Source organism: Eleginops maclovinus, chromosome 4 (genome assembly GCF_036324505.1).
Source record: "Eleginops maclovinus isolate JMC-PN-2008 ecotype Puerto Natales chromosome 4, JC_Emac_rtc_rv5, whole genome shotgun sequence".
Taxonomy (NCBI): Eukaryota; Metazoa; Chordata; class Actinopteri; order Perciformes; family Eleginopidae; genus Eleginops; species Eleginops maclovinus.
The window spans coordinates 3662097-3677204 of record NC_086352.1 but is presented as its reverse complement, the minus strand read 5'-3'; the positions used below and the strand labels follow the sequence as shown (position 1 = coordinate 3677204).

General features: G+C 44.2%; 2 protein-coding genes across 2 annotated transcripts in view; both read left to right on the top strand.

Moving 5' to 3' along the window:
• Positions 1-2113: 2113 nt before the first annotated feature.
• vipas39 (VPS33B interacting protein, apical-basolateral polarity regulator, spe-39 homolog) lies at positions 2114-11017 on the top strand. The gene is made up of 18 exons (XM_063881575.1): positions 2114-2665; positions 3157-3262; positions 3361-3498; positions 3691-3729; positions 5353-5417; positions 5851-5907; positions 6845-6937; positions 7041-7074; positions 7862-7964; positions 8124-8151; positions 8448-8521; positions 8634-8709; positions 9581-9715; positions 9972-10013; positions 10099-10275; positions 10362-10451; positions 10551-10655; positions 10763-11017. Exons 1-18 carry the CDS (start codon positions 2573-2575, stop codon positions 10781-10783), a joined length of 1476 nt encoding a protein of 491 aa, XP_063737645.1. The 5' UTR covers positions 2114-2572; the 3' UTR covers positions 10784-11017.
• Positions 11018-11090: 73 nt separating this feature from the next.
• The window catches only part of gpr132b (G protein-coupled receptor 132b), a 30654-nt gene continuing 26636 nt past the window's right edge, over positions 11091-15108 (top strand). The window contains 3 exon segments of the mRNA XM_063881597.1: positions 11091-12095; positions 14733-14801; positions 14908-14972. Coding sequence (XP_063737667.1) covers positions 14946-14972 — 27 coding nt within the window. The 5' untranslated portion in view covers positions 11091-12095; positions 14733-14801; positions 14908-14945.

Here is a 15108-nt window from a genome sequence, read left to right as displayed (position 1 = left end):
TGGACTTCACATCGTCTAGGGGGGTCCGGGGGCATGCTTCCCCGGGCAGAGGTTTAAAAACACTTTAAAGTGAGGTGCATGCTTCTGGTGCACTTTGAGAGCAACATGAAGAGGCTACACAATAGAACTGTGTGGTCTTGGTAAGGGGAGGGGGCACAACCCTCAACACTAATGTGAGACATAAAAATATATACATTTTTCTTTTCAATTTCAAAATGTTCATTTGGGTGGGATTTATTTTTTAGGTGGGCTGAAGTTCACCTAAAATAGGTATAGCTACGCCACTGGTGTGCTCCCTCACTCTCTTCCTCTGTGCCCCTCTCTGTCTCTCACACATAGAAAATGAAAATCTAAAAATGTACAATAATTGACACACACACACACACACACTCAAAGACACACACACACAGCCAATAGAGGACACACTCTGTCACACAGACAGACACACTCAAAGACACACACACTCAAAGACACACACTCCAATAGAGACACACTCTGTCACACAGACAGACACACTCAAAGACACACACTCCAATAGAGACACACTCTGTCACACAGACAGACACACTCAAAGACACACACACTCAAAGACACACACTCCAATAGAGACACGCTGTCACACAGACAGACACACACACCTCTGCTCAGCCAGACCTCTTGTAAATGTCACACACCATGATATTGACAAAGTATTCAGACCAGAGGCCAGTTATTGTCAGCCATTAAGAGTGTGTGCACTGCCTCACACACACTCTCACTTCATCATGTGAAAACTACTGTTATATTACTGCATGTTGCTTCTCTGAACTAAGTTGGCATTCATTGCGTTGAACACTCCTTTACAGATCTTACAATATTTCAAACAAACCCATGACTAAGGTTGGTTCAAATACTGCCTCATGACAGTTATTTAAAAATAAATGAAGTGTGTTTGAGTTAATTATCCTCTCATGATAACTATCTGAACGTTTACCCTGTGACTGGCAGAAGCTCTGCTGACAGAGATGCACTTTCTCTTATTATTTCCTTATCGCGATTCAGCAACTCAGGAGTCCTTCTGTGTCGGTGGCCAGCTTTCCGTGAACAGGCCCTCTCACACACATCTACAACTGCAAAGTGTTACCGTTTGGATCTGACAACTTTGTGTTGAGTTATTACGGTTTTATCTGAGTTTATTTCCGCCGTTCAGAAGCAGATCTCTCCCTTCCCTGTCACATTGCGAGTGCAGTAGAACCCGCCCCCTGTACTGCAGGATCTGCATTCTGATTGGCTAAAGCACTAATGCGTCGAAAACTCTGTGTAACGATTGGCCTGGAACTTGTGTGTTGTTAACCATTTTTGAACTTGGATACATATGCGCAAAACCCCCCCACACAATTAAAATTCCATATGAACTGAGGAGCCGCATGAGACTGGGCAAAGAGCCGCGTGCGGCTCGAGAGCCGCGGGTGGGCCACCCCTGTCCTAACCCTATATCTATAATTAAACTGAATGTGAGACTGTTCAATGACCCACAGATATCCTACTATTCCACTGTTAGACTTCATGTTGTGAATAATGGTTCAGACCTGAGGAAGTGAAATAAGCAAAGTTTTTAACATTTACTATTCCTTCCTCTGATCTCAGAGTAGAGGTCAGAATATATCCATCTGTCTGCAGCTTCATGTCTTCTATTAGGAGACCTGTATCTCTGACAGAGGGATCCATCTCTGCAGCTTCATGTCTTCTATTAGGAGACCTGTATCTCTGACAGAGGGATCCATCTCTGCAGCTTCATGTCCTCTATTAGGAGACCTGTATCTCTGACAGAGGGATCCATCTCTCTGCAGCTTCATGTCTTCTATTAGGAGACCTGTATCTCTGACAGAGGGATCCATCTCTGCAGCTTCATGTCTTCTATTAGGAGACCTGTATCTCTGACAGAGGGATCCATCTGTCTGCAGCTTCATGTCTTCTATTAGGAGACCTGTATCTCTGACAGAGGGATCCATCTCTGCAGCTTCATGTCTTCTATTAGGAGACCTGTATCTCTGACAGAGGGATCCATCTGTCTGCAGCTTCATGTCTTCTATTAGGAGACCTGTATCTCTGACAGAGGGATCCATCTCTCTGCAGCTTCATGTCTTCTATTAGGAGACCTGTATCTCTGACAGAGGGATCCATCTCTGCAGCTTCATGTCTTCTATTAGGAGACCTGTATCTCTGACAGAGGGATCCATCTGTCTGCAGCTTCATGTCTTCTATTAGGAGACCTGTATCTCTGACAGAGGGATCCATCTCTGCAGCTTCATGTCTTCTATTAGGAGACCTGTATCTCTGACAGAGGGATCCATCTCTGCAGCTTCATGTCTTCTATTAGGAGACCTGTATCTCTGACAGAGGGATCCATCTCTGCAGCTTCATGTCTTCTATTAGGAGACCTGTATCTCTGACAGAGGGATCCATCTCTGCAGCTTCATGTCTTCTATTAGGAGACCTGTATCTCTGACAGAGGGATCCATCTCTGCAGCTTCATGTCTTCTATTAGGAGACCTGTATCTCTGGGTTAAATAATGTGTTGTTGTGAGTTCAGATGATGAAGAGTAAAGCCGACGAAGAAGACTACTGGAACAGCTCCAAGTTCAAAGCCTTCACCTTCGACGATGAAGACGATGAATTCAGCCGGGTGAGAACATGACTCAGCATTATGAGTCCTTAACCCTGACCTGAGTCAGCATTATGAGTCCTTAACCCTCACATGACTCAGCATTGATTCCTTAACCCTGACATGAGTCAGCATTATGAGTCCTTAACCCTGACATGAGTCAGCATTATGAGTCCTTAACCCTGACATGAGTCAGCATTATGAGTCCTTAACCCTGACATGACTCAGCATTATGAGTCCTTAACCCTGACATGACTCAGCATTATGAGTCCTTAACCCTGACATGAGTCAGCATTATGAGTCCTTAACCCTCACATGACTCAGCATTATGAGTCCTTAACCCTGACATGACTCAGCATTATGAGTCCTTAACCCTGACATGACTCAGCATTATGAGTCCTTAACCCTGACATGACTCAGCATTATGAGTCCTTAACCCTGACATGACTCAGCATTATGAGTCCTTAACCCTGAGTCAGCGTTGTGATGCTAGCTTGTCCTCTGTGTTTCAGTTGAGAGAGTCAAAGCAGGCGGTGAACAACATCCGCCGACTGGTGGAGGAAGACGATGATGAAGAGGATGTGGAGAAGGTCAGCTGGAGCGGGGAGCCTGTCGGGAGTGAGTTTATTATTACTAACACCTGTGGACAGTCCTGGGCAGGGATTGGCTGTCGGGAGTTGGTTTATTATTATAATCATTCTACTGCGTCCCCTCAGGTATCTCCTGGTCTGTGAACGAGACAGCAGCTTCCAATCAGAGGACAGACAAAGAGCCCGCCTTCCCCAAAATCAACAGCGACATCTCGATGATCAGCAAGAGCCAATCAGGATACTCCCTGAGCTCCCTGTTCAAAGGTGACTGACAGACAGACAGACAGACAGACAGACAGACAGACAGACAGGCAGACACAGACAGACAGACAGACAGACAGACAGACAGACAGACAGACAGACAGACAGACAGACAGACAGACAGACAGACAGACAGACAGACAGACAGACAGACAGACAGATGTATGAAACTGAAGGTTCTTTTTTTTTCTGCAGGGAAAACTAAAGGCGGAAACTTCCAGCAGTTCACCGACTGTGAGTCAGACTCTGTGAAAGACTGGTGAATGGGTTAATGGATGATTAGGGAATTGATTAATGAATGAGTTAGCGAATGAGTGGGAATGGGTTAATGAATGAGTTAGTGAATGGTGGAATGGGTTAATGAATTAGTTAGTGAATAGGATTGGTGAATGAGTTAGTGAATGAGTTAGTGAATGAGTAGGAATGGGTTAGTGAATGAGTTAGTAAATGAGTGGGAATGGGTTAATGAATGAGTTAGTAAATGAGTGGGAATGGGTTAATGAATGAGTCAGTGAATGAGTTGGTGAATGAGTTAGTGAATGAGTAGGAATGGGTTAGTGAATGAGTTAGTGAATGAGTTAGTGAATGGGTTAATGAATGAGTTAGTGAATGAGTTAATGAATGAGTTAGTGAATGGGTTAATGAATGAGTTAGTGAATGAGTTAGTGAATGGGTTAATGAATGAGTTAGTGAAGGAGTTAGTGAATGAGTTAGTGAATGAGTTAGTGAATGGGTTAGTGAATGGGTTAGTGAATGAGTTAGTGAATGAGTTAGTGAATGGGTTAGTGAATGAGTTAGTGAATGAGTTAATGAATGAGTTAGTGAATGGGTTAATGAATGAGTTAGTGAATGGGTTAATGAATGAGTTAGTGAATGGGTTAGTGAATGGGTTAGTGAATGGGTTAGTGAATGAGTTAGTGAATGAGTTAGTGAATGGGTTAGTGAATGAGTTAGTGAATGAGTTAGTGAATGGGTTAGTGAATGGGTTAGTGAATGAGTTAGTGAATGGGTTAGTGAATGAGTTAGTGAATGAGTTAGTGAATGAGTTAGTGAATGAGTTAGTGAATGGGTTAGTGAATGAGTTAGTGAATGAGTTAGTGAATGGGTTAGTGAATGAGTTAGTGAATGGGTTAGTGAATGGGTTAGTGAATGGGTTAGTGAATGGGTTAGTGAATGAGTTAGTGAATGGGTTAGTGAATGGGTTAGTGAATGGGTTAGTGAATGGGTTAGTGAATGAGTTAGTGAATGGGTTAGTGAATGAGTTAGTGAATGAGTTAGTGAATGAGTTAGTGAATGAGTTAGTGAATGAGTTAGTGAATGGGTTAGTGAATGAGTTAGTGAATGGGTTAGTGAATGGGTTAGTGAATGGGTTAGTGAATGGGTTAGTGAATGGGTTAGTGAATGAGTTAGTGAATGGGTTAGTGAATGGGTTAGTGAATGGGTTAGTGAATGGGTTAGTGAATGGGTTAGTGAATGAGTTAGTGAATGGGTTAGTGAATGAGTTAGTGAATGGGTTAGTGAATGAGTTAGTGAATGGGTTAGTGAATGGGTTAGTGAATGGGTTAGTGAATGGGTTAGTGAATGGGTTAGTGAATGAGTTAGTGAATGGGTTAGTGAATGGGTTAGTGAATGAGTTAGTGAATGGGTTAATGAATGGGTTAGTGAATGAGTTAGTGAATGGGTTAATGAATGAGTTGGTGAATGGGTTAGTGAATGGGTTAGTGAAAGGGTTAGTGAATGGGTTAGTGAATGGGTTAGTGAATGGGTTGGTGAATGAGTTAGTGAATGGGTTAGTGAATGGGTTAGTGAATGGGTTAGTGAATGGGTTAGTAATGTTAAGGTTTTTTTGTGTTCTAGCGCTCAACGACTCTTGTCTCAGGCTCTACGCTCCAGAACTCCGAAAACCCAAATCCGAATACAAGGTACAAAATAACCAGATTACATCTGATCCACTGATGTAATCTGGTTACACTGATGTAATCTGATTACACTGATGTAATCTGATCCACTGATGTAATCTGATCCACTGATGTAATCTGATTACACTGATGTAATCTGATTACACTGATGTAATCTGATTACACTGATGTAATCTGATTACACTGATGTAATCTGATCCACTGATGTAATCTGGTTACACTGATGTAATCTGGTTACACTGATGTAATCTGATTACACTGATGTAATCTGATCCACTGATGTAATCTGGTTACACTGATGTAATCTGATTACACTGATGTAATCTGATTCTGATGATCTGGTTACACTGATGTAATCTGATTCTGATGATCTGGTTACACTGATGTAATCTGATTCTGATGATCTGGTTTACTAACAAGTTGCTTCTGATATCAGGATTACGTCAGTGATTGGTCGCCTGAGGAGACGGTTCAGAGGATGCAGCACGGAAAGGTAGCACACCTGTACACACACTGCAGTACACAGAGTACACACACTGCAGTACACAGAGTACACACACTGCAGTACACAGAGTACACACACTGCATTACACAGAGTACACACACTGCAGTACTACAGTACTCCTGGTGTATATTACAGTACTCCTGGTGTATATTACAGTTCTACAGTACTCCTGGTGTATATTACAGTACTACAGTACTCCTGTGTATATACAGTTCTACAGTACTCCTGGTGTATATTACAGTACTACAGTACTCCTGGTGTATATTACAGTTCTACAGTACTCCTGGTGTATATTACAGTACTACAGTACTCCTGGTGTATATTACAGTACTACAGTACTCCTGGTGTATATTACAGTACTACAGTACTCCTGGTGTATATTACAGTACTACAGTACTCCTGGTGTATATTACAGTACTACAGTACTCCTGGTGTATATTACAGTTCTACAGTACTCCTGGTGTATATTACAGTACTACAGTACTCCTGGTGTATATTACAGTACTACAGTACTCCTGGTGTATATTACAGTACTACAGTACTCCTGGTGTATATTACAGTACTACAGTATCCTGGTGTATATTACAGTACTACAGTACTCCTGGTGTATATTACAGTACTACAGTACTCCTGGTGTATATTACAGTACTACAGTACTCCTGGTGTATATTACAGTACTACAGTACTCCTGGTGTATATTACAGTACTACAGTACTCCTGGTGTATATTACAGTACTACAGTACTCCTGGTGTATATTACAGTACTACAGTACTCCTGGTGTATATTACAGTACTACAGTACTACACAGTACTCCTGGTGTATATTACAGTACTACAGTACTCCTGGTGTATATTACAGTACTACAGTACTCCTGGTGTATATTACAGTGCAGTAATGTAGGACTCTGTGTACTTGTACTTGCAGGCGGTGTCTCTGGAGAAGTTCCGCTCCCTGCAGGACAAACTGCTGCTGCTTGACTTTTCCGTTAGCGCCAACGATGGGAACGTCATCACTGCCGTAACTTTATTCATAACGACAACATCATAGAAAACTTTATTTACAATCTGAATCATGACAACACTCTCATATAACTTTATTAACAGCTGTTCTCTCCACGCAGGTTTTGATTTATTTAAAGAGGACTCTGAGTAAAGGTGAGTGAGAGAATACTTCTTCCTGTGGTACCTGATGTTACTTCCTGTGGTACCTGCTGTTACTTCCTGTGGTACCTGATGTTACTTCCTGTGGTACCTGCTGTTACTTCCTGTGGTACCTGATGTTACTTCCTGTGGTACCTGATGTTACTTCCTGTGGTACCTGCTGTTACTTCCTGTGGTACCTGATGTTACTTCCTGTGGTACCTGATGTTACTTCCTGTGGTACCTGCTGTTACTTCCTGTGGTACCTGATGTTACTTCCTGTGGTACCTGCTGTTACTTCCTGTGGTACCTGCTGTTACTTCCTGTGGTACCTGCTGTTACTTCCTGTGGTACCTGATGTTACTTCCTGTGGTACCTGCTGTTACTTTCTGTGGTACCTGATGTTACTTCCTGTGGTACCTGCTGTTACTTTCTGTGGTACCTGATGTTACTTCCTGTGGTACCTGCTGTTACTTCCTGTGGTACCTGCTGTTACTTCTGTGGTACCTGATGTTACTTCCTGTGGTACCTGCTGTTACTTCCTGTGGTACCTGATGTTACTTCCTGTGGTACCTGCTGTTACTTCCTGTGGTACCTGATGTTACTTTCTGTGGTACCTGATGTTACTTCCTGTGGTACCTGCTGTTACTTCCTGTGGTACCTGATGTTACTTCCTGTGGTACCTGCTGTTACTTCCTGTGGTACCTGCTGTTACTTCCTGTGGTACCTGATGTTACTTTCTGTGGTACCTGATGTTACTTCCTGTGGTACCTGATGTTACTTCCTGTGGTTTTACTGACAGAGGTTTTGTTCCGCGAGCTGCAGTCCAGACAAACGGCTCTGAGGCACTTCATCTGCTACCTGAGAGAGAGCCGAGACCACCGTCTGCTGCAGGAGCTGTACAGGTCTCTGTGTACCTGTACCATAGCTGTACACACACCTACACACACCTGTACCATACCTGTACACACACCTACACACACCTGTACATACACCTGCACACACCTACACAGTTCAGACATATTTCTGTGTTCACTCATGTGATTCTTTCTTCTGCTGATCAGAGCTCTGGGCCGTACGGAGGACGTGGCGGTAAATACGACAAAGAAAAATTCCCACTCATATTACACACACAGTACACACACACAGTACACACACAGAGTACACACATACAACACACACTACTCGTGCACACACACACTGTACACACACACAGTACACACCCATAGAACACACATACAGCACACACTACTCATGCACACACACACACACACACACACACACACACACACACACACACACACACAGTACACACACACACAGTAACACTCATAGCACCTCCTCAGTACACAGATGATCTCACTTCCTGTGTGTTTCCATGGCGACAGCTGCTGCAGTATAAAGAACACCTGAGCATTGCTGACGAGAACCAGAGGCGGGACTTCCTGAAGAGCTGCCTCAGGTAACACGTGTACAAATACTCTGAACTTATGTTTAAGTACTTTAAGATGTGTACAAATACTCTGAACTGATGTTGACGTACTTTAACGTGTGTACAAATACTCTGTTTCCAGTCTTCCATTTTCTCCAGAAGATTCTTCACACATCCAGGATCACTACACTCTGCTGGAGAGACAAATCATCATCGAGGTCAGCAGCTGAAAGAAACCAGTGGGACCAGTTAGATCCAGTTAGAACCAGTATTTCACTGCTCCCAGTTTAACTCCAGTTTAATCCCAGCTGTCTCTCTGATCCCAGTTTAACTCCAGTTTAATCCCAGCTGTCTCTCTGATCCCAGTTTGACTCCAGTTTAATCCCAGCTGTCTCTCTGATCCCAGTTTAACTCCAGTTTAATCCCAGCTGTCTCTCTGATCCCAGTTTAACTCCAGTTTAATCCCAGCTGTCTCTCTGATCCCAGTTTAACTCCAGTTTAATCCCAGCTGTCTCTCTGATCCCAGTTTAACTCCAGTTTAATCCCAGCTGTCTCTCTGATCCCAGTTTAACTCCAGTTTAATCCCAGCTGTCTCTCTGATCCCAGTTTAACTCCAGTTTAATCCCAGCTGTCTCTCTGATCCCAGTTTAACTCCAGTTTAATCCCAGCTGTCTCTCTGATCCCAGTTTAACTCCAGTTTAATCCCAGCTGTCTCTCTGATCCCAGTTTAACTCCAGTTTAATCCCAGCTGTCTCTCTGATCCCAGTTTGACTCCAGTTTAATCCCAGCTGTCTCTCTGATCCCAGTTTGACTCCAGTTTAATCCCAGCTGTCTCTCTGATCCCAGTTTGACTCCAGTTTAATCCCAGCTGTCTCTTTGATCCCAGTTTAACTCCAGTTTAATCCCAGCTGTCTCTCTGATCCCAGTTTGACTCCAGTTTAATCCCAGCTGTCTCTCTGATCCCAGTTTGACTCCAGTTTAATCCCAGCTGTCTCTCTGATCCCAGTTTGACTCCAGTTTAATCCCAGTTGTCTCTCTGATCCCAGTTTGACTCCAGTTTAATCCCAGTTGTCTCTCTGCATGCTGCAGGCCACTGACCGGCAGGCCGAGCGCGGAGGGAAGCTGGAAATTTTCCAGAAGTTTCCGAGGAAAGCTTCGATCCTCAACATGCCACTGATCACAACGCTGTACTACTGCTGCTTCTACCACTACTCTGAGGCCCAGGTTAGCCCGGGTTAAACTAAACCAGGCCGGGGTTAGTCCGGGTTAAACTAAACCAGTTTGAGGTTATTCTGCAGCTGATTTCATAACTGCAGTTGACCTGAATATTTAAACCAGTTTAGCTGATCTGGGGTATTTAAACCAGTTTAGCTGATCTGGGGTATTTAAACCAGTTTAGCTGATCTGGGGTATTATTAAACCAGTTTAGCTGATCTGGGGTATTTAAACCAGTTAAACTTGCGTCTCTTCCTGTTTGCAGGGCACCTTCAGCAGCCCCCTGAACGTGCGCCAGACCTTCAAGGTGAGCCGTGGTGGTTTAACAGGTGAGCTACAGGAGGTTACAGGTGAGGTCTTCTCACTCTTACCTGGCTGACTTCTGACCTCAGATTTCGGAGAAGCAGTTCTTCGTGACGGCCCTGGCGGCGCGGGCCAAGCTGAAGGCATGGACGGACGTAGACGCTCTGTTCACCAGCAGGAACTGGCTCGGCTTCACCAGGAAGAAATCTCCGCTAAGTTTCCAGCGCGTGGTCGACGTCCTGCAGAAAAACTCCGCCCCCACACAGGTGAGAGGGGAAGGGCACACTGCTGGAGACAGGTGTTTGACGAGCAGGTGTGTTGTTTGATTGACAGATGTGCTGTTGATTGACAGGTGCTGCAGGACTACGTGGCGCTGGTTGATGATGCAGAGCTTAGGATAACGTTGGCCCAGAAGCATAAATGTCACGACATCGTGATCAACGTGAGAATGTTAACGTTCATAATGATCGGAATAAAGAGGCTTTAAAAGTGACTGAAGTTGAAGATGTCATGATCACTGGTGTCTCTCTGGGCCAATCAGACGTATCGAGACCTGAAGGACCGGCAGCAGTTGCTAGGATATCGAGGGAAGGTGGAGAGGGGGTCGGCAGAGGAGAGAAAGATCGATGAGCTGCTGATCAACCAGGTGAGTGGATATGCGGGGGGGGGGGGGGCAACGAGGTGAGGGGGAAACCAGGTGAGGGGGGTCATCATGTGACCTGATGCCTACTTTTTTTCCTTCTTCTCTTTTAGCAAATTCGTTGGAAGAACTGAAAGCCTAAACTAAAGTCTTTTACTTTGAAAACGAAAAGGCTGCTTCCTGCGACAAGACAAGAGCGGTCACTGTGACAAACAGAACTTCCAATCAGAGTACAGACGCTGCTTGAGCCCACACACAGGACACTGGGTGGGTGGGGCTTGTGTTTCTGCTGAGTCATCGTTTCAACATTCCTCTTGATTTTATAAATAATATCTGAAAAACTATTAAACTTTTATTTTAAAATGGGACTTTTTCTTTTTCATTGGAAGACGAGGAGAGGAAGTCCAGAAATCCCTCTCCAACAATATGGTGAACACGCTGACGTAACAACGTGCTAATGTTACAAGTACACGGTCTCGCAGCAACTCATTTACAAATGTATTCTCTGAAGTCTTTCTTTGTTCTTAACTCAAACACATTCATTCAAGATTATCATATCTAACAAAACAAGAACCAAATGGAAAGTATTGTGAAGGAGTATAACCCTTTGTGCATGTACAGTGCAGTGCGTACATGCAGTGATAACATGTACTCCTGTCGGCTGTACTCACTGGCACCACGTTAACATAGCATTAGCGCTATTAGCATTGAAAGAAGTGTGACCTCAGACCAGCGGTTCACTTGTTCTCATCGGCAGAAAACACTTGAACTGTCACGCAAACTCGTGCTTCATAAACGCAGTGTTGCATCTCAGGCAGTGGCGGTTCTTCCATTAGGCAAACCTCGGCAATTGCCTAGGGCCTCAACCAAATAGGGGCCCCCAAATCTGACCATCCCAGTCACAGTAAAGACACAAAAAACGAATGTTAATTTGTTACTTAAGTGAAGTAAAAAAACAAAACACATTTCTAATAAAAAAACCAGAAATATCAGCATAATACCGAATTAATGTCTAAATAATAATTGTCCAAGCACACATACCCCCCTCCATTACTGTGCATTGACTAGTCCATAATATGATGACGTAGCAATAATGACGTGCCTTCAAACCAAAGCAGCGGGAAGTAAACTGTATGCGACTCGGTAAAAATGAAGCGGAGCTACGAAAGTGGTTATTCTAAAAGAAAGAGAGCAAAAGAGAGCAAAAGAATTGCAGATACACTGCCAAAATGAACGTCCTTTGGCTTTTTTACATCTCCTGCTGCTACAGCATCCGCTGTAGTAGCTCCTGAACTTGCTAGTTCTACATGCTCAGCAGGTATTGACGAGGAACATGTTGAAGTGGAAGGAGAGGTGGCTATGGGTGCCGAAGGAGAAGAGGTGGCTATGGAAGCCGAAGCAGAGGAACAGGTGACTCTGGATGATGAAGACGAAGGTGATTTAGTGGTGAGTAGTGCTATAGGCCATTTACCACCAGCAGTGGAGATAATTTAATAATAGGCGACGACCCTGCACATCGGCCAGAAAAGTTAACAGACAGAGAGCGTTGTTCAATAGTACAGAAAGGACCAGTGCAGATACGAGGAGATTTCCCCCAGAACACTCAGGGCAGACGATTCACAAACACGTACTACAACATGAACATGAAGAATGGCGAAAAAATCCAGAGGTCCTGGCTCGTGTACAGCATGATGAAAGACCGCGCTGTTTGCTTCTGTTGTCGGCTGTTTGGCAATTGCAACAAGCAGCGGTTCAGCTCCGATGGCACAAACGATTGGAAAAATTTAGCAGCCTTCTTAAAAGATCACGCGAGGTCTGCCGATCATCTTGATAATATGGCTGCTTGGCGAACACTTCATCAACGGCTTCAAACAGGTAAAGCCATAGATAATGTGAACCAAGAGCTGTTTGTAAATGAAGTTAACAAATGGAGAGAGATTCTGAAACGACTGATTGCCATTATTACACATCTGGCCGAGCGCAACTTAGCTTTTCGAGGCCATTCAGAGAAGCTGTATGAGCACGGCAATGGCAATTTCTTAGGCCAAGTTCAACTGATGGCTCAGTTTGACCCTGTACTGAGGGGCCACGTGAAGAGGGTAGCTGAGAAAGCAGTCTCTGAGAGTTACTTCAGTAAAGTGATTCAAAATGAATTGATTTGCTTGATCGGAAGCTGCGTGACGAAAACAATAGTGGAGAGGGTGAAGAAGTCCAAATACTTCAGTGTCATCATGGACTGCACCCCAGATGTCAGCCATGATGAGCAGCTGTCCGTGGTGCTGAGGATTGTGGACTGTAAGCCTGGCGAAGGAGTGTCTATTCATGAGCACTTTGTTGGCTTTATCATGGCAGAGGACACAACTGGGAAAGGCCTACTCAAATTGTTTTTGGGACACCTGCAGACACTAAATTTGGATCTTGCTGATTGTCGTGGGCAATCCTACGACAACGGCAGTAACATGCAGGGGAAGAAACAGGGGGTCCAGAGCAGAATCCTGGAGCTTAACAACAAAGCACTCTGTGTCCCATGTGCCAGCCACACATTGAATCTGGTGGTTGGTGATGCTGCCAAGTCTTCTGTGACAGCTTTAAGTTTTTTTGGACTGTTACAGCGACTGTATGCTATTTTCAGTGCTTCAGTTCACCGCTGGACAATCCTTCAAAAACACGTGACGGATTTTACCATTAAATCACTCAGATGGGAGGCTAGGGTGGAGTCCGTGAAAGCTGTCCGATACCAGCTGCCTGAAATTTTGGATGCCCTAACCGCTCTGAGGGAGTATGCTGAGGGGAAGCAGGACTCTGAATGTGCCTCCAATGCCAACAGCATTCACAAAGAGATGAAGAAATGGCCTTTTTTGGCGAGTACAGTTGTATGGTACAATGTCCTATTTCACATAAACAAAGTCAGCAAGCTATTGCAGAGCCCCAAGGTGTCAGTGGAGGTCATGAGGAGAGAGGTCCTTGCAGTGATAGGATTTCTGAAAGATTATCGAGAGGATGGATTCAACTCTGCTAAAACAGATGCCAGGGAGATAGCAGAGAAGATTGATTTGGAGATGGCCTGGCCAGAGATGCGCCAGAGAAAGAAGAAAAGGCAGTTTGAGTATGAGGGGAGAGAGGAGACAGTGTGTACTGCAGAAGAGCATTTCAGAAGAGAGTTTTTCCTGCATATGGTGGACACAACCCTGGTCACAGTCAGGGAGAGATTTTCACACATGGAGGGTGTTTTTGAGCTATAGGGCTTTCTCTACTCCACTGACCAGATGCAAAATGTCATGCAGGGAAAGGAATTAGATGAATGTTGCCACAGGCTCGAGAAGAAAACGAATGATGTTGATGCAGAGGACCTAAAGCAGGAAATAATTAATGCAGTCAGAGCATTCCCCCCACACGTCTCTTCACCTTTCCAGATGCTGGATTATGTGTACAGGGAAAACATCCTTGACATTTACCCAAATTTGAGTATAGCTCTGAGACTACTGCTCAGTCTCCCTGTGACTGTGGCATCAGGGGAAAGAAGTTTCTCATCACTAAAACGACTCAAGACTTACCTGAGGTCCACCATGTCTCAAGACCGCCTGTCTGCCCTGGCTGTTATCTCTATTGAACATGAAATCACAAAAACACTGGACATGGACTCAGTGATCACAAGATTTGCAGAAGCCAAAGCTCGCAGGGTCAGACTGTAGAATGTATACAAGGCCTCTCAGCTATACACAGCTGATGTCAGATGATTCAACCTGAAATGAGAGAGGATGAGACTGTTGAAAAGAAAGTTCAGAAAGTTCAAAAAGTTAAAAGATCAAAAACAAGAGAAACTTGGCAAGGACAAGAACACGAAGAAGAGACTAGTAAGACAGGCACAAAGGAGAGAATGAGACCTGATAAAGGGCAGGAAAAGCACATGAAGAAGAGATGAGTGAGACAGGCGCAAAGGAGAACAGGCAAAACAGGGACACAGATGAAGAGTAACAGGGATACAGACAGAGAAAAGGAAGCGAGGGACAAAGAGAATGTAATCATTCAAAAACATTTATTTATAATGCTCCATGATTGACCTGGTGTTGATTTTTGTCGTAGTGAGAAGACAACAGGGGAAAAGACAGATGAACAACATCACCTTCTATCAGTGAGCCCTGGCTGAACAAGGTATTTGATTTGACAAAGTACATTCCTGTTGTATAAGGATCCTTGCCAAATGAAACACAGTGTAGTGAGTGTTTTTGTTCTAATGCTGTGTTTGTCTGTTTTTCAGGTTGGGTTCCATACAGCTGCTCACCACTTTTCTATGATATGAAGACTTTTGAGAAGACGACAACAGTAGGACTTTACAAATGCTTTCTGTCTCGCTCACACACTCCTTTACACACACACACACACACACACACACACACACACACACACACACACACACACACACACACACACACACACACACACACACACACACACACAC

Coding starts and splice junctions, on each gene's coding strand:
- vipas39 (XM_063881575.1), top strand. CDS start 2,573: ATGATGAAGAGTAAAGCCGACGAAGAAGACTACTGGAACAGCTCCAAG. Junction 6,938..7,040: donor ATGGGAACGTCATCACTGCC/GTAACTTTATTC, acceptor CTCTCCACGCAG/GTTTTGATTTATTTAAAGAG. Junction 7,075..7,861: donor AAAGAGGACTCTGAGTAAAG/GTGAGTGAGAGA, acceptor TTTTACTGACAG/AGGTTTTGTTCCGCGAGCTG.